This window comes from Penicillium pulvis (genome assembly GCF_028828015.1).
Source record: "Penicillium pulvis strain IBT 33274 chromosome Unknown contig_5_segment0_segment0, whole genome shotgun sequence".
NCBI lineage: Eukaryota > Fungi > Ascomycota > Eurotiomycetes > Eurotiales > Aspergillaceae > Penicillium > Penicillium pulvis.
In genome coordinates, this window is record NW_026643078.1 from 1,473,219 (window position 1) to 1,491,246 (window position 18,028).

The window sequence follows — 18,028 nt, forward strand, 5'->3', positions numbered from 1 at the left end:
AGAGGTACTGCCTCATGTCATCCGACCAATACGGTACCTGATTATTCCGTACACTCCGGCCATTTTTTTGCACCGTCCAAAGCATTTCCTGATAAGACGGAATATTCTCAATTGACACTGGGCTCAAGTGGTCCCTGGATCAACGGCCCCATTGGAAAAAGCCAACGAGCGCACTGCAGGATCAAACAAGGCCTTGATGATACTTTGGTACATCCTTGGACGAACAAAACAAGCAAGAGATATCGAATTACAAAAAACACTCAGTACCGGAGTTGATCAAAGCCACATATTAGCCTGCAAGAATACTTACACGATCGCTGTCGTATCGTTGATTAGCATCCCCGGGGATATTGATGCTATTGACAACCTGAGTGGGCATCTATTGAGTTGCAGGAGTGCAAAGAACAATCGATTTGCCAGTGCCAAATGATCATCGACTGAAAATCAGTATTTGCATGAATATGAATAAACGTTCAAGTCGGTATTCGACTCTGACCACATACTAGCAAGACTTCAGTTCGATTGTCACACACACATTCCATCTCGGATCTTTATCCGTGTTTTCTGCTAAGACCAATCAACGTCGGTTTCTTATCCGGGCAACATCCAGTCTAATTTAGACAACGTAATGGTGAAAGGGGCGCTTTGGAAGCCACTGTAGAGGTTATTTGAATGCCTGTCTTCTTTCAAAATGGAGAATAACTCCATATCGCTGGCGGATAGCCCAAGTGCGAGCGGAAAAGGATGTTGTATGCATTTCCGGATTTCTAAAAATCCCCCGCCGGATATCCGGAAAAGGGCCTTCGCAGTTCTCGGAGTGACGCCGATTTGGAGTCGCTGATCGTTCAATCACATATAAAAGAATCTCCAATTCCGCAACTGCGGGGAATGAATTAATTCAGATTATCCGCAATGGCTACCACGACAGAAACGACGACGGTCACCGTGACGCCGTCGCAGACCGAAGACCTTGCCACTCGCCTATTTAACGGCGCCCTTCATGCCGGGTATCCTCCGATCGAACAATTTATGACACTTGATGGGCTTCTCAAGGATCATGCTGCGCAGCCAGATCAAGCGAAGAGACCATTGGTTAGCTATCCGGTGCGAAAAGCAGACGACTTTGAGGAACACACGGCAGGGGATCTGGACAAGTATACCGATCTCGCGGCTCGCTATTATATTGAGAAAGGGCTCCCACCTGCGGTAAGATGGAAGATTACATGAATTCTCGCGGTAAGCTAATGCCTTTGTAGGATCCGAGTCTCGAGAAAGCGCCAGTGGTTGCTTTGCTTGCTGGCTCCAGCTTCGAGGTCATTTTGACCTTTTTCGCATTGAATCGCCTGGGATATGCTGTTCTCTTTCTGTCGACTCGACTTACAGCCCCGGCTTATGCTCGGCTATTGAGCATGGTAGAGTGCAGTCAAATGATCATCGCCAAGCAATATAATCAGACCGTGTTGGACATTTGCACCGAACGCCCTGGCTGTACCAGCTTTCCTATCTTGCAGCGAGATGACTGGTTCAACCGTCCTGCCGTTCTTCCTCGGTTCCAGCGCCCAAATATGGAACCAATGCGCGAAAGCAAGAAGATGGCCTGGATCTTGCATTCATCTGGAAGCACGGGCTTTCCGAAACCTATTTTCCTAACCAATTACCAGTGTCTGGCCAATTTCCGGAAGAGCTTCGGCCTGCGTCTGTTCAATATCAGTCCCTTATTTCATTCACATGCCCTGATGGAGCTTGGCCGAGCTTTCTATACGAGGGCATCAGCATACCTTGGAAACCACTCTCTCGCCATCACTTATCAGAACCTGGTCGACGCTTTGAAGGTGGCCAAGCCGCAGCAAATCAGCGCGGTACCCTATGTCATCAAACTTCTGGCAGAAAGGCAGGAAGGTATCAAAGCTCTGGCTAGTCCTCAGTTGGTACTGTACGGTGGTTCGAGTTGCCCGGATGATCTCGGAGATCGGCTAGTAGCACAAGGTGTCAACCTCGTTGCCAACTATGGTGCAACAGAGACTGGCCAGATTATGACTTCTTTCCGATCCGACGGTGATACCGAATGGCAGTATATGCGCCTGCATCGGCCTGTCGCTGATTATACTCTGATGGATGAAATATCGCCTGGTGTCTTTGAGTGCGTTGCTTTAGATGGATTGCCAAGCAAAGGACCCTCCAACTCGAAGCCCCCGTTCAGTGAAAAGAACCCAGAAAACAGTTTCCGAACTGCGGATCTTTTCGCACGCCATCCAGATCCTAAGAAAAGCAATTACTATAAGTACATCTCTCGACTGGATGACCGAATTACCCTCGTGAATGGTGAAAAGGTCCTTCCGATTCCAATTGAGGGCCGTGTTCGAGAGGAGGAGTTTGTGGGAGAGTGTGTCGTGTTTGGATACCAGCGAACCGTACCAGGAGCTTTGATCTTCCGTGCCCCTGGAAAGGCAACCCATTTGAGTAATGACGAATTCTTGGAAACCATCTGGCCAGCGGTGGAGGCGGCAAATGCTCGTGCGGAGACGTTCTCGCGGATTCCGAAAGAGCTAGTCGTCATCAAGGGGGCGGATGTGACATATGCAAGAACGGACAAAGGAACATGCATCCGCGCTCAAGTCTATCAGCAATTTGAGGAGGACATTCAGCGAGCTTATGCAGGATTTGAAGGCAGTGGACAGAAGAAGGGAACTCTTGCACTTAGCACCTCTGAATTGGAAACCTGGCTCCTATCCAGATTCAAGGACGACTTGGATGTATCTCTTGAAGGTCCTGACACTGACATATTCTCTGCTGGTATTGACAGCTTGCAAACCACACGGATATGGAGATGTATTGTCCGTGACCTCGACCTTGGAGATCAGGGTGATTCTTTGTCTCAAAACATTGTTTTCGAGAAGGGAACCATCGGCGCTCTTGCGAGGCACTTGTTCAAGTTGAGGACAGGTCAAGAGTTTGAAGAGGAAGATGAGATGCAAATCATGCGTGAAATGATCGACCGGTATTCCTCTTTTACTCACCATACCCCGATCATCCAACACCAGCCAAGTACAGAAGTTGTCGTAGTTACAGGTGGAACCGGGAATCTAGGTGTCTTCATCATTGCCGAACTGCTCAAGCGACCTACTGTCTCTGAGGTATGGGTACTTGTACGTGCACCGGGCCAAGCAGCTGCAGGTGCTCGTCTCTGGAAAGCGTTGGCCGAACGCAAAGTTTCGCTCACGGATTCGGAAGCTGCAAAACTTCGTGCCGTGCCCAGTGACCTTTCCCAAGCGAACCTTGGTCTGGACGGCTTTGTCATTGAACACCTGCTATCATCTGCAACAAGTATCATCCACAGTGCGTGGGCCGTCAATTTCAATCTCGGTGTGCGATCCTTTGAGCAACAGCACATCCGCGGCACGTACAACCTCATCAACTTCTGTTTGCGCTCGAAGCTTCCAGTTCCTGCTCGATTCTTCTTTTGCTCCAGCGTCAGTGCCGCGAGCAATACCCCCAAGCCAGCATCCATTCGTGAGGCCATGATCGAAGATCTTTCGCATGCGCAGAGTATGGGATACGGAAGATCAAAGCTCGTCACCGAGCATATAACGCATAACGCTATGCGCCAAACTGGCATGCATGCTAGGGTCTTGAGAATTGGTCAATTGGGTGGCGATACTAGGAACGCTCAATGGAATGATACGGAAGCTGTGGCTCTCATGTTCCGCAGCGCACTGACAACTGGTGCACTCCCTGAATTGAATGAGAGACCAACTTGGCTCCCTGTTGACCAATGCGCCCAAGCAATCACAGAAATTGCCCTTGATGCCTCCAGTCTTCCTTCAGAGAGTGACTTGGTCTATCACTTGGTCAACCCACACGCATTCAGCTGGAAGGATGATTTGCTTCCGGCTTTGAAGCAAGGCTCTGGTTTACCACAGTTTGAGGTTGTGTCACCACAAGAGTGGCTCCAGAGGTTAATAAATAGTGATCAGGATCCAGAAATAAATCCAAGCATTAAGCTTTTGGACTTCTGGAAGTCTAAGTATGGTGGTGATGATCCCCAAGCACCGATTGGAGGTCTTTCATTTGAGACAAAATGCACTACACGAGACTGTCCATCTCTGGCTCTTGTGAAAGATCCAGTGACTGATGGTCTAATAAAGAGGTATATCGCCTCTTGGATGAAGAAGTGGACAAGTCAATAGAATTTCAACGCGTGTCAAGAGATGTACTAGTACAATTTCAACAAAATAAATATATTAACACAACCGAAGTCCAAGCCTTTGCCTATACATAATAGTGAAGAAAGTCTTCTTCATTGTCCAAACCACGATACCGATTCCCATGCCCTTTCAAAAAGGTTGTCATATGATGCTCACGATATCCATCACCACGCTTGCCTGTCATGAACAGCCCGGGTGGTCTAGTGGTATGATTCGCGCTTAGGGCAGCAACTCCTAAGCACTCCTGCGCGAGGTCCCGTGTTCGATCCACGGCTCGGGCCTGTTATGTTTTTGTCTTTACCCATATCATAGCATGTCCCTATAAGGCTGCAGCCTTATTTTCCAGGGCGTTAATTAATGAATGCAACAACAACAATTTCCACGCTCAACCAATCACTTCCACTTTCTGGTTTCACTCTTTTCCGATGCCCTGAGGGATCTCGTCCGAGACCTAACACATCCTGTCTCAATTAAATCATTCCTTGGTGTATTCTTGAAGCGCCTCAGCCCGATCTTATCCGATTCAGCCAAATTTGATGCTTATTATAACAGAGGGCTGGGTGCCTAGAAAATGAAAGGCTCCTTGACCAGGGAAAATTATTTAGATCACCCTTGACATTGCAGCCTCTCGGAAGCACGCAAGCAGCCATTGAAGCCGAGAAATTCAAGCTATCTGCCTCAACAACATAGCACGTGCAGGCCACAATACGGTAGGTTGAGTATGAGTGAACGATGTGGCGAAGGCCTTAGCCTGGCCATAAGCCTTCCTTAGGTCTCCTATTGAATGTGGACGGATTCCAAGGTTCTTATGATGAGAAAAGTCGTGAGCTTAGTCGTGACTTAAAGGGTGCAAAAAAGAACATATTATAGGATGGCGACTGATACAAAAACCCCGATTGTTTACCTCGGCCCCACATACGATGATCATTGTCAATCTCCGCCTAGCGTACCAGTTAAACTTCGCTCAAAGCCTATTAACAACTCAAGCTGAAATCAGCTGCTTCAAAACTCTCATTCCATAAACATACTTATGTTCGCATAATATTGCGCAAGGGTTGAGTGGGGTATTTGTTTAAGCGGGGTAAATGTCACTAAAGACATTTTGGCCCCCATACGCGTCGTCATGTCCCCCAATCAACGTGCGAATATGAAAAGCATTACTCAGCTCTGCATCTTCTGTTAAAGTGCTGATATTTACACCTGCAGACTGCGAAGTCGGTGATCTAAACATCAGAGACCTGTCTTCCATCAAGGGAAGATGTTGGACACTTCTAAGCTTCTAACTCTGGGGTTCGCATTCGCAGTGGGATATGTTGTCTACAAGGACCGCAAGGGCGACCCGCGTGAACCACCAGTGGTGACGAGCGCGATTCCGCTGATCGGACATCTACTCGGGCTCATATTTTCCGGTTTTGGTTATTTCACTAAGCTGGCGTAAGTAATTTCATGATTGTATGCAGAGATAAAGCTAAGGTCTCGATAGGAAGAGCAATCGAGACAAGCCAATCTTCACTGCGAATATGGTTTTCAATAAGACGTACATCGTTACGTCGCCGGATCTTATGCAGGTAGCTCAACGTCACACTAAAACTCTGAAATTTGACCCATTGGTGACTTTTGGCCTACGCAACGTTGCAGGGATCCAAAATGAGAAGATCCTTCATTTACTGCGTGAGAAAGAGTCCGGTGGCGGGGGTTTAGTTCAGAAGATCATGCATGACATGGCTCCAAAGCTACTGGGGAAGCCGTTGGACACAATGAATCTATGCATGACCCGGTTACTACTCCCTCACCTTGATCGGCTGGCGGAGGCTCCTACCGTCGACTTATACGGGTGGTGTCGCGATGTCATTATGGATGCAAGCACCCAGTCTTTGTACGGCCCACTGAATCCATATGCGGATGCTGAAGTCTCAAAAGCATTTTGGTAAGTTCACATGTTATTTAGACACAAAGTCCACCCGCTAACATAATCCACATAGGGAGTTTGAGACAAATATAGCCCCCTTGGCCTTTAACACTCTGCCATGGCTGACAGCACGCAAGGCATGGAAGGGCCGCAACAGAGTCTGCGAAGCCATTATAAAGTACATTGAGAACGATGGTCCACGGCAGGGATCTGAGCTTGCTATCATGCGACACAAGACATTGATGGAAGCCGGATTCTCCATGGACGAGTACGCGAAAATGGAAATAACATTGATCATGGCCTTCGTATCGAATACCGTTCCCTCCGCATTCTGGGTACTTTTTGATCTATACAGCCGTCCCCAGTTGCGTAGCGAAATCCGTGAGGAACTGAAAGCCAATGCGCTTTCTGTTGCGGCGGATGGGACTCACAATATTGATATTGGGGCTATGAGAGAAAAATGCCCGCTGCTCTTGTCTACCTTTCAGGAAGTGTTGCGCACGCGTACAACGACATGCTCTACACGTATTGTGTTGAAGGACACATTGGTCGCCGACAAATACCTCTTGAAAGCTGGGAATATGCTTAATATCCCTGCCGATGCCATGGGATATAACCCTAATGTGTGGGGTGCGTACTCAGCCGTGTTTGATGCGCGGAGATTTATGAAGCCGGTAGTCTCCGAGGACATAGGTGAGACGAAGGAGAATCGACGTCCTGGGCGGTTCATGACCTTTGGTATTTCCCCTGTCATTTGTCCTGGTCGGCATTTTGCCAGTTCGGAGATTCTTGGCTTGGTTGCCGCGATGATTTTGCGGTATGACGTTGAGCCCGTCAGTGGAGGCTGGAAGGAGCCCCCGAAAAACCAGTCAGCCCTTGTTTCTATTATGGGAGCAATCAAAGGCGAGTATCCTGTAAGTGTGACAAGAAGAAAAGAGTTCGAAGGCGTCAAATGGGGATTTCAGGTTGAAGAGGGCCAAGGACAGTTCCCATTGGTAATCGGGTAATCAGGGGATTCAATTCGAAGTGACGATGTTTGAAATGGCAAAGCACATTGGTGAATGGTTAAGCTCATGTAATGTAAGTGTATAGGGGCATATGTACACCAAAAGGGAAAATAAGCTCAGAAATAGCCATTGCTATCAATGTGAGATACAGCCACCGAGAAACGCCAGAAAATGCAAATGGAACAAAGCCGTAAATGGGTTGGGAGAACATCAATTTCCCATAGGCCCAGACTCGGTCATAAAACCATAACATATTAATATAAGTTCTATGCCTTAACAGCCTTGGTGGCCCCACCCTTGGCCTTTGTCTTGCGCTTGCGATCCCGCTTCTTCATTCCGGTCATACCAGACTTGCACAGCTCAGCATAGCGAGTGTAGAATGCTTCAAGCTCTTCCGGCTTGACCACTGTCGAGAATTTAACTTTCGAGGAAGTATTCTTGGTGATCTTGCCAGCCTTGTCGGCCGATTTAGGGTTTGGCGCACTGGTGTTTCCGTCTGTGATGCGGATGAGGGTTGAAGGTGGGGAATTGGATGCGGAGTCAACGAGGGGTTTTTGGGTCAGAGTAACAGATCCCCGTGCCTTTTCTGATGTCTTTGAGAGCAGGTTTGTGAGAGATGAGAAGAACTGGCGGTGACGGTGTTGTTAGCGGAGCTCTACGTGATGGTCGCGTGGCCTAATGGCCGAATTTTCAACATCAGACCAAACGGAAATGCTAGACATACCTCATCGTGGCTCAGAGGAGGGGCCATTGTGAATGGGAATATTAAGGTTCAAGACAATTAAGCTGCGATATCGTGTCGAGACCACGCAACATTAATGTCGTGGGGGAAGAAACTCCGCTGTGGGTTGGAGGCGTGCCGCCTTACGATTTGGCAGGCAGAAAAAAAAGTAAGTCTACCGCCCGGCGGTCTCTTTCTCAAGGTTAAACCTGCAGGCTATTTTCTCTCACAAAACAGTCAAGATGAGACGCCCACGCCCACAGCACAATACAACGTGTCTGCCTCGTGACCTACGGTCCGAGCTGGGCATTCGCGATCGTTATGGAGAGAAGAAGCGCCGGTTGAACGGACCTGCCTCACGCAAAGATCGTCGACAAGCCGAACGCAACGAAAAGAAGTCGAAACCACAAGCGAAAACCTGGAAGCAGTACCCTCGCCAAGGGGATAAGTCTGCTGAGGATGATGCGGGCTTCGGTACGGACCAAGAAGATGACCGGAAGCCGAGCGACAATGGTCAGAAAGCGCTGAAGGGAAAAATTGCGGCAGCCCCAAATTCGAAAACGAATATGAAGAAATCTAAAGAAGACGAGGACGAAGCTTCAATGGATGAATTCGGCACGATTGATGATTTGGACGAGGATGATGAGGATGATGAGGATGACGAGGGCGACGATTTCTCGGACGTCGATGAACCCGAGGACATAGATAGGCCTCATGTCTCGTCCGGAGTTAAATCCAAATTAGCGGAGGATGATGCTGAGATTGCCTTTTTGGAGAAGAAACTTGGTCTCAAGAAGGGCAAGAGTTCCAAGAAGTTTGAAGACGATGGGTTAGATGACCTGCTGGGTGACCTGGGGGAGGCATCAGAGGATGACAGCAAAAAGAGGAAACGAGAAGCCGACGAGTGGCTCCAGAGCAAGCGGAAGAAGGCTCAGAAGCTCCAAGCTCAGGAAGAGGAGGAAGACGACAGTGAAATGGAGAGCGACGAAGACGAGGATGATCTTGATGAGCAAATGTTCGGGAGTGATGATGATGAAGATGAAGATGATGAATTTGATGGTTTTGACGAGGAGAAGGCTCCTCCGAAGAAACGAGAGAACCCATACGTCGCGCCAACTCCCAAGACCGAAAGCTCCCAGCCTCAGAAATACGTTCCTCCTTCATTACGAGGCCTATCCGACCCGGAAACAGAGTCTCTAAATCGACTAAAGCGTCAAGCTCAGGGACAGCTGAACAAGCTGTCCGAGGCCAACCTGATCTCCATCGTGTCTGAGTTTGAGAAGCTGTATCGCGACTACCCCAGAAAGAACGTCACGTCTACAGTGCTTGATCTCTTGATGGGCCTTATTTGTGAACGAGCCGCTCTGCAGGACACATTTATGGTCCTTCATGCCGGTTTCATCGCAGCTCTTTACAAGCTCCTGGGAACAGACTTCGGTGCCGATATTGTGGAGAGAATTGTGAAGACGTTGGATGCCAATGGTGATGAGCGGGGAACTTTCCAAGGCAAAGAGATCGTCAACTTGGTATCTCTTTTGGCACAACTTTACAACTTCCACGTTATCGGAAGCCCTTTGATGTTCGACTATATCCGTTCCTTCCTAGAGGAACTTACGGAAAACAATACCGAACTTCTACTCAAGGTCATTCGCATCTCTGGGCCTCAACTTCGTCAAGACGATCCTACGTCCCTCAAGGACATCGTTCTTCTTGTTCAGCCAGCCGTAGCTAAGATTGGCGAGAGCAACCTTTCGGTTCGCACAAAGTTCATGATCGAGACCATTACCGACCTGAAGAACAACCGTGTCAAGAATGCCATCGGTGCCAGTATCACCAGCGAGCACATCACTAAAATGCGCAAGATCTTGGGATCTTTGAACAACTCTCGCACTATCCGTGCTTCGGAACCCATGAACATCACCCGCGCGGATATCCACGATGCTTCCAAGAAGGGCAAATGGTGGCTTGCCGGTGCAAGCTGGAAGGAAGACCCACTGGTATCTGCTCGGAAAGAATTGACTGATACCCCTATGAAAGACGCGGAATCGGAGGAAGACAGCGATGCCGAGCCTGACTTCGGCGAGCTCGCAAAGGCTCACCGCATGAACACTGATGTCCGCCGTTCGATTTTCGTGGCTATCATGTCTGCCAACGACAAACAAGATGCGTTTGTACGACTCAACAAACTTCGATTAAAACGTGTGCAAGAGTTCGAAATCCCGCGTGTTTTACTGCACTGTTCAATGGAGGAGAATGAGTACAACCATTACTACACTTTGATCGCAAGGGGAATTTGTGGTGCTGAGAAAGGGCAACGGCGCATGAAGGTCTCCTTCATGTTTGCCCTTTGGAACATCTTCAAGAGGATGGGCGAAAAGGGAGATATGGATGACGAGGAAGCAGACTTCGACCCGGAGGACGAGAATACCGCCGTCAGCTTGAAGGCTGTGATCAATCTTGCTAAGATGTATGGTATGCTGATTGCAGATGGTAAACTGACACTGAGCGTGCTGAAGACCCTCAACTTTGCCTACCTGCAGCCAAAGACCAAGATGTTTGTTGAGGTGTTGATCATCACTATCATCCAACAATCCCAGAAGAGCAAGAAGAGCCAGAAAAAGAAGTCTGGCTCAGAGGAACCAATCAAGGATGAAGAGTCCCTGATGCAAATTTTCATGCGCGTTCAAGAAACACCGCACGTTGCAAAGGGACTGATCTTCTTCATTCGCAAAGTAGTCGCAAAGACTGATCTTCTGGCTGAGGAGAAGGAACAAAAGATGATTCGCTGGGGTTGCAATGTGGCCGTGGACGCCCTCAAGGCGATTCGCGATTAATGACGCCTCATTGGCCTGTACATGAAGATCCTGTTTTCCGGCGGTTGATTTTGTATCTAAAATATACCCATCATTGACATACCAAAAGTCGCATCATGTAAAAATGAATTTCATTGCACATCACTCGTTGGAACATTAAGTATAGATCTGTAAATATACAACTCAAGTGGCTTCCTCCACCAGGTCCCATTCCATAGCTATCAGCCAGCATTTCCTACCATTTTCGGGTACATCGACTTGCGAGTAGGCAGTCTCCAAGTCAGCCTCGGTTGTGGAAATCTGGGGATCATGGAGGTCGATATTCCAAGCTAAACCTCGATGAAACCCCAGCAAATCACCCCGCTGGATCTGAACCGGAATGGAGCGTGACGAAGACCGCGGCTTGGATTTAGGAGGTCCAAGAGCTAGGATATTGAGGACATTAGAATCCTCTTCTTTGTCCCTGGAGACATTCACAGTCTCTGCTGTAATAAAAGCCAAGGGACCGGAGCTACTAAGCATTGCGTGGCTGACACTGACAACCCGCACAGCCACAAGATACCGACTTAATGCGCCGGACGAACCGGCTTCGGAGTCAGTATTCAACAACCGACTATGCAGAGCCTGTTCCCGCTTAGATCCAGTCTCAAGGATCCAGCTTCGTACATCCGCTGCCATGCCGCCAGGGACGTAGCTCGTGGCACCTGCGCGAGCTTTTCCACGACGACGCAGAGTACGCGAAGAAGGCGAAAATGGTGCAGGGATATCTTCCTTCTTCGAATTTGGAGATGGAGATCGGGGAAGCACAAACGTCGGTTTGCGCTTTTCGAGAGGCGTTGAGGTTGGTTGTGACTGTGCCGGTGTTTCGGTTCCTAGTACAGGCTGGCTACTTGGTGGTTTCTTGGCTGAGAGCACGAATCGGGGTTTACTCCGGAAGGGGGTGCTGGTAGGTCCTGGTGTCCATCTGACGGGTCTTGGTGGCATCCTTGGAGTGGCTTCCGGGTTGGGATTTTGTGTCGCTGCGCGCGGACGAGAATGAGACGCAGGCGATGCAGGCGTTTCTGGGGCTGCGAATTGACCTGGTCCCTCTGGCGAAGAGGATGTCTGATCGATGCCTCCATGCAGTTTCTGGGCGAGAGAGGGTTGTTCTGAGACGCGTCGACGTTTGTGACTATCTTCTACAGTCGCGAACAGAGCCTCGTACTCGGGGTCCAGGGGTCCCGGTGTCGCGGGGGGTTTGGGTGGACTACTGTCGATAACATCATCCACCAGTTCTGTTCCTCTCTTGTGTGTGCTTGTGCTCCGGGGGAGCTCATCTTCGTCGCAGTCTTCGATCACGTCTCTCTTCCAACGCGGTGGGATGGCATTGCGCTGTGATGCCGGATTGCTCCCCACAGGGGCAGTAGATGGAGGGTAATCATCATCTACTATTTCGAGGTCATTCTTGCCGTTCTGGGGGTTGCTTTGCGATAGGAGGAAGCGGGGGGAGTTCGCGAATTGCGGGCCACTCCGGCGCGTGGACGGTTGGCGGCGGGATAGGCGGAATGGCGAGGGGGTCTGCAAGTGGATTGAATCAGTAGGTGATAAACTGATATGATATATTTAATTCTTACACCTGGCAAAGGCATTTATCTTTGAGCGCTCAATGGTAGGATCTGCATGGCGCAACGCGGGCGCGTTGAGGTAAGAGGCGGAAATTGAAAATTGGAGATTGGAGATTGGAGGTGTTGCGACCAGGCTTCCATGGAACCTGAGTCTCCTCAAGGTATGATTAGAAAATATCTTTTCTGACGCCAAACGTAGTCTTTTGCACTATCTGAATCCTTGTTCCTCTGTATTGAAACAGGTATACAATACACGCTCTTAAATTGGTCATCTATACGAACTTACGAACTACCACAAGCCCGCATGCGCATGCTGCAGTCACCTTAGCTTAACGACCCCAGACCATCCTTGAACCATTATAGGTAGAGTAGTACTATGACTTCTTCAGATTTCACATAATATAGCAATTGACCACAGTTCCAATCATCAAAGCCCATTTCAATTGGGCAAACTATGTTTTTCCAGCGCTTGTGGTGGAGCCACCAACGACAGGTTTTAATTAGTTACGATATCATCAAGTATAAATTAGTGTCTTGTGGACTCTCCTTGATAACCCAGCTTGGGGCATGCAATCTATCTGACAGTTAAATCTTCTTTTGTATCGCGTTGGTCGCGATATCCCATATCCCTTCAGTGATCAGCCCTAGATAAGCCCAAGATAATTTTCACCCTGCCAATATGGGTCCGCCCCATATTGGTATAGACATTGACGCTATCGCTAAGCGAGGCGGCTCTATATCAAATCTAGGCTAGTTCCGGAACAACCAGGGACTAAGGGACTAGTAGGGGCAATTGTGCAATAGGGGCAGAGTTTTCAAGTGTTAGTCACAGTAGATCGCGTTATCATAAAATTTGACCTCAGAACACTTTTGAGTGATCTCTCTGCAAATACCTTTCATAAAAACTCCTTTACTGTTTCTATATACCACTTCCATTGTCGAGACCCGATGATTTACAGTATATTGAAGAGTGCCCGTGCATCTTTAATCTTAGGGCTGTTAGGCAGTCCTGGTGAGTGAGATGTCGAACTTGAATCGAAATTCAAACCTAACATTAGCTAGGTATTTCTGCTGCCAGCTGTAACTCGGTGGCAATCACATCGGTGGCTGATGCAGACACTCTACGTGGAAATTGCCAAACCGTCAACGGCACTGTCACAATCGGCCCTTTCGCCGAAAGCAAAACAACACTGTACATCAACCTTGACGGGATTGAAGTGATTGAGGGATCCCTGCAAGTCTATGAGAACAATTTCAAGAATAAGTCCGTCGCTTCCGGGCCATTCGCACTCTCCAGTTCGACCCTTGGAGAGGTTCAAGGGTCTGTGGACTTCGGTAGAGGCCCAAACACGTTATGGAATCTCACTCTACCGAACTTGACCACAGTTCATAATAAGTTCATAATCGACGATTCCCCAGTCACCTACCTCGACATCACCGCCTTGGAATCCGTATCCTCGTTCACACTCGCAACGAAGAATCTCACCACGCTCCAACACACCAAATTCACCAATTTGACAAATCTTTCGATTTCCTCAAATCGCATCGGCTCTCTAGACAGCTTCTTCAATAACCCCATTGATATATCTGACTCGCAAGCTGTCGGCCCATTTCCAAATGTGGATGGTATAACTGTCGGGTTCACATCCGGCTACGTGGGTATCTATGCAGCTGTCAATGTGACACTTGGGGGACCGACAACAACCGAAATGAATCTCAGTGACCTTTATCTCGGTCAAAATATTACCGCTCTCAATCGTAGCCCCGAGCTAGAATTGCTCACAGCTACAGAGTTGAAGCTAGAAGACACGACTATGACTCGCTTGGATGTTGAATTCGACGATCTCAGAATCTTGGGCGTGGGCTCTAGTTCATACAGTACCCTCGAGGAGATCCGGTTGCCGTCTCGTGCTGTTAATTGGACTGGAGGTTTCAACTTTATCTCCGAGTTTTCACCAAATCTCAATCTGTCTTCGCAGTATGGTACTGATGATGATGGAAATCGGGTCCAGACGTGGTATTGGCCGACCAACGTTTCTGTTGTTGTTATCACTGATACCATTGTGGATAATGCGTTCTTGTATGATTTTCCCTTCTCCAGATGAAAACTGTTGAGTGCTAATATGGGTTTTGCAGTGATACTTTCGTTGCTCAGCAGATGAAGTCTCTTAATAACACATCGACGTTGGAGGAGTTCATCATTTATCCTGGTGTTGGTTCAAATTTTAGTTGCACTCCTTTTGACACGCTTCGCGATATGAATCGCCTGCCAAGTGGGGCGCAAGCGTACGCTTGTGAGAGCCGGACAACTACAAGTACTGCTAGTAGTGTCTATTCAATTCGTGTATTCAGCCTGACCTGCATCGCTAGTGTGGTGGCTTGCTTAATTTTATTGTAAACTACTTATCCACAAGTGGTCAATTGGACGATCTCTTGTTGAATTGTTTCAAATTTGGCTTTTCCAGCCGCACAATCGTAATGGACCTTGTAGATTCATATCGCTTATTCAAGCTTTGTACAAGAAGCAATATTCTCCAGTAGCCCTTGGAAAACAGTCTATGTTCTCTTAATAAAATGAACCCAGGCCTGTATACCGTGGAAAATCAAGTCATTCCACGCATGCAACAATGTGTAACTTTTTATGCGAGCTTAGTCTCACGCGGTGTGCCCTCCCTGTATATTGAATGACTCTTAGTACAGTTCATTATAGAAAGCCAACATTGAACATATCGTCATAAATTCTCATTTCTGCGGAAACTGTGGATATACATGGCAGAGAAGAAAGAAAAAGGATATACAGGCCAAGAGGTGAAAGCCAGTAGTTTCACATGCGCCAATAACATAAAAAGTGGCGACTAGACCAAAAAGACAACTTTATAAGCAAGGAAGAGCACGCTTACATCTGCGAGAAGTACTCATCGAACTTCTCCTCAGTAACCTTAGTGCAGTCGAAGCCGTAGATCTCCTTCTGGACATCGGCATCGGCCCACTTGTCGGGCACGGGACCCTTACCGCCCTGAGCCTTGAGAGCGGCGAACTGGCGATCACGCTCCTCCTTAGCGGCACCGTCACCCAAGTGCAGAGCACGACCAGAGGCAGCGGCCATCTCGACCAGGGTCTCGGCACGAACCTTGCGGACCTTCTCGTAAACACGGAGAGCCTTGTTAATGGACTCGGGAGTGGTATCGGGGAGGCGGGAGAGAGCAACGGCGAGAACGGCACCGTCCTCGATAGCCTGGGCGGCACCCTGAGCCAAGTGAGGGAGGGTAGGGTGGCAGGCATCACCAACGAGAGCGACCTGCTCGTGGACCCAGGTAGGGAGAGGGTCGTGAACACGCAGCTTCCACTCGCAGACCTCGCCCTCGGGGACGTAGTCGAGGAGACGCTTAACCATAGGGCAGAAGTCGGCAAAGACCTCCATCATGGCGGACTTGGAACCCTTGGTTGTGTAAGTGGCGTTTGTGGCCTCGGCGAAGTTCTTATCGGGCTGGGTGGTGGACAGGTTGTAGATAGTGTTGTTGGAGACGGCGTAGGCGATGATGTGACGCTTCTCACCGATCCAGCGGGTGACGGTGGTGCTGTTAATCAATTCCAGGAGCTCGGGATCATCCTTGATTTGCTCCTTGTGGATCATAATACGGTAGGCGGCTTGGTGGGTGTCCTTGACTCCGGCGGTGATGCCCAGGAGCTTCACCATGGCGTTGCGGGTCTCACTCTTAATTCCGTCGGCTCCGAGGAGGACATCACAAGTGACCTTGTAGGGCTCGCCGCCGTCGCGGGGGGTGGCGGTGAATGATGGGCGAGGACCGAACGAGTCGACCTCTGATGCGGTGGTAGCGAAGTGGAACTTAATGGCGGACTCCTTCTGGCAGCCCTGGTACAGGCCGTTGGCCAAGGAGGAGCGGTGGCCAACCATGTGACGGTATCCGTAGGTATCCTTGATATAACCCAGCTCGACGTGGGCAAGCTCGCTGTTATCGGCACCAACTATGTACAGAATCGTTGTTAATTACCGCAATTCCTTATTTTATAATTGAGGGGTATAGGATTCTGAGTAGAAACTTACCACGGACACGGGTATCTCCAATGTTCACAGCCTCGTCCTCAATGCCCTTCCAGACACCAAGGTTGTCCAGAACACGGGCCATGTTAGGCGCAAGCTGGATACCAGCGCCGACGAAACCGAGGTCGTGCGCATTCTCATAGACATCAATGTTCTTAAAACCGCGCTGAGCCAGAGCAAGGGCAGTGGTAAGACCACCCATGCCAGCGCCCAGAATGGCGACTTGCAAATCCTGAGGAGACTTGGCCATTATGTCGGATATAAGCGGGAAGTATATTGGAATGGCGGGGATGATGTTGCGGGGAGAAGCAACAAAAAGTAGAGAATGAGAAGAGTAGAGGGGGAATTAAGAAAAAATGAAAAAGTCGAAAGAAAGTTGCGAATGGACGATTCTTAAATTTCCATCCAAACTCTCACCGAGGCCCTTTAGCCGTCGCATTCGTGCTTCTACGTGACGAGGGCGGATGAGATTTTTCCCGCTTCTCCCACGCTCCCCACACGCCCGCTATGGAGGGGCAGACGGACGCGCGCTTTACTGGATCTTGCTCATCAGCCTGCTTGGACTTTATCCGCCACGGCGTTCATGGGCCGCACATGGCCATACAGGGAGCCATACACGGGAGAAACAATATCAGCTTGGGATAAAAGTGTTTGAGATTGGGATTTCCCATAACGGTCGGCCTTCCTCCAGCCAATCAGCATCTAAAAACTCCAACCACTTTGCATCAATTCAACTAGAATCAGCCATCTCTCATGTTTTGTAATACTAAGAAGACATGAAATTAGAAAGAAATGTGTATAACAATAGAAATACAATTCTAACCATAGCATAAATTGCCCACTTGTACCCTAGGTGGTTTGTATTCCGCATCACTGCGGATCCTTGCCCCGCCATAAGCCCCAGACCTTCCCCACATGCCTTCTCCGGACTCTGCGGCCGGAGGTGCACGGAGTAAGTCTGGTTCATGTGCTGCTGAGAAACTGCCGAGTGCCCCCAGGCTTTTGCCACGCTTTAAGGTTGGTGTGCTAAGCCATGACTCTGGTAGGGCTTATTCCCATGGCACTAATGCACCTTCTCTAAAAGTATATCCCGCGTGCCCGCATTTTAATTCAGATCTTATGGAAACCCGCCACGTCTTCGTGCTCCGCTCCATCCAACCCCTCCAAGACTGTTTGCAAGGTTTTTAGTACAGCGTCAGAATGATGCATTGCCATTGTACATGACGCTCTTGTGGTTTGCATTAGGAACCATGTACGCAAGGATCCAGAGGGAGACAGCCGGACGCCGATCGTGAGGCACCATATAAGCGCCCCCGGCAAAAGGTTCCAGAATCCTTCCAGATCTGTGTTCTCCAAGAGGCTCTTGAGGTCAAGAAGAACACGAGATAGAACAGCTAAATCATCAAGCGCGCCCGCGCTGCACCAGTCCAAGATTTGAATTGTCTGAAGCAAGGCTGAAATTCTGGCGTCATATGGTGGATAATCTCTATCTCCAAGCGCCGTCATTGGTTGCCAGTTGCGAGCCAACCATGGGGGGGAAAGGTAACAACTTCGATCCACGGCCGCATAACGGTCAGAATGCCCAAACTTCATAACAGAGTGATGAAGATCACCAAGTATAGCAACCATTGCTGAATTTTCTCGTGTAATATAATTGTTTTGATCGATCCCCAAACTGAAAATGCTCATTCCCAGTGAGGAAGTTG

The 18,028-nt window shown here is 49.0% G+C and overlaps 7 protein-coding genes across 7 annotated transcripts; 4 read left to right on the plus strand and 3 right to left on the minus strand.

The window, feature by feature from the left end:
• Positions 1-912: 912 nt before the first annotated feature.
• Positions 913-4,187, plus strand: N7503_007132 (uncharacterized protein; the record flags this gene model as incomplete). The annotated part of the gene is made up of 2 exons (XM_057066679.1): positions 913-1,206; positions 1,257-4,187. 2 exons carry the CDS (start codon positions 913-915, stop codon positions 4,185-4,187), a joined length of 3,225 nt encoding a protein of 1,074 aa, XP_056920360.1.
• Positions 4,188-5,463: 1,276 nt separating this feature from the next.
• N7503_007133 (cytochrome P450) lies at positions 5,464-7,121 on the plus strand (the record flags this gene model as incomplete). The annotated part of the gene is made up of 3 exons (XM_057066680.1): positions 5,464-5,639; positions 5,689-6,132; positions 6,188-7,121. The coding sequence occupies 3 exons, from the start codon at positions 5,464-5,466 to the stop codon at positions 7,119-7,121; spliced, it is 1,554 nt and encodes a 517-aa protein (XP_056920361.1).
• A 266-nt stretch (positions 7,122-7,387) lies between these two features.
• On the minus strand, positions 7,388-7,872 carry N7503_007134 (signal recognition particle 14 kDa protein; the record flags this gene model as incomplete). The annotated part of the gene is made up of 2 exons (XM_057066681.1): positions 7,388-7,747; positions 7,846-7,872. The coding sequence occupies 2 exons, from the start codon at positions 7,870-7,872 to the stop codon at positions 7,388-7,390; spliced, it is 387 nt and encodes a 128-aa protein (XP_056920362.1).
• A 212-nt stretch (positions 7,873-8,084) lies between these two features.
• Positions 8,085-10,676, plus strand: N7503_007135 (MIF4G domain-containing protein; the record flags this gene model as incomplete). Its single annotated transcript, XM_057066682.1, has 1 exon — positions 8,085-10,676. The coding sequence occupies one exon, from the start codon at positions 8,085-8,087 to the stop codon at positions 10,674-10,676; it is 2,592 nt and encodes an 863-aa protein (XP_056920363.1).
• A 162-nt stretch (positions 10,677-10,838) lies between these two features.
• Positions 10,839-12,283, minus strand: N7503_007136 (uncharacterized protein; the record flags this gene model as incomplete). Its single annotated transcript, XM_057066683.1, has 2 exons — positions 10,839-12,212; positions 12,269-12,283. The coding sequence occupies 2 exons, from the start codon at positions 12,281-12,283 to the stop codon at positions 10,839-10,841; spliced, it is 1,389 nt and encodes a 462-aa protein (XP_056920364.1).
• Positions 12,284-13,207: 924 nt separating this feature from the next.
• Positions 13,208-14,657, plus strand: N7503_007137 (uncharacterized protein; the record flags this gene model as incomplete). Its single annotated transcript, XM_057066684.1, has 3 exons — positions 13,208-13,271; positions 13,322-14,339; positions 14,396-14,657. 3 exons carry the CDS (start codon positions 13,208-13,210, stop codon positions 14,655-14,657), a joined length of 1,344 nt encoding a protein of 447 aa, XP_056920365.1.
• A 498-nt stretch (positions 14,658-15,155) lies between these two features.
• On the minus strand, positions 15,156-16,572 carry N7503_007138 (putative monooxygenase; the record flags this gene model as incomplete). Its single annotated transcript, XM_057066685.1, has 2 exons — positions 15,156-16,246; positions 16,326-16,572. The coding sequence occupies 2 exons, from the start codon at positions 16,570-16,572 to the stop codon at positions 15,156-15,158; spliced, it is 1,338 nt and encodes a 445-aa protein (XP_056920366.1).
• Positions 16,573-18,028: the final 1,456 nt, after the last annotated feature.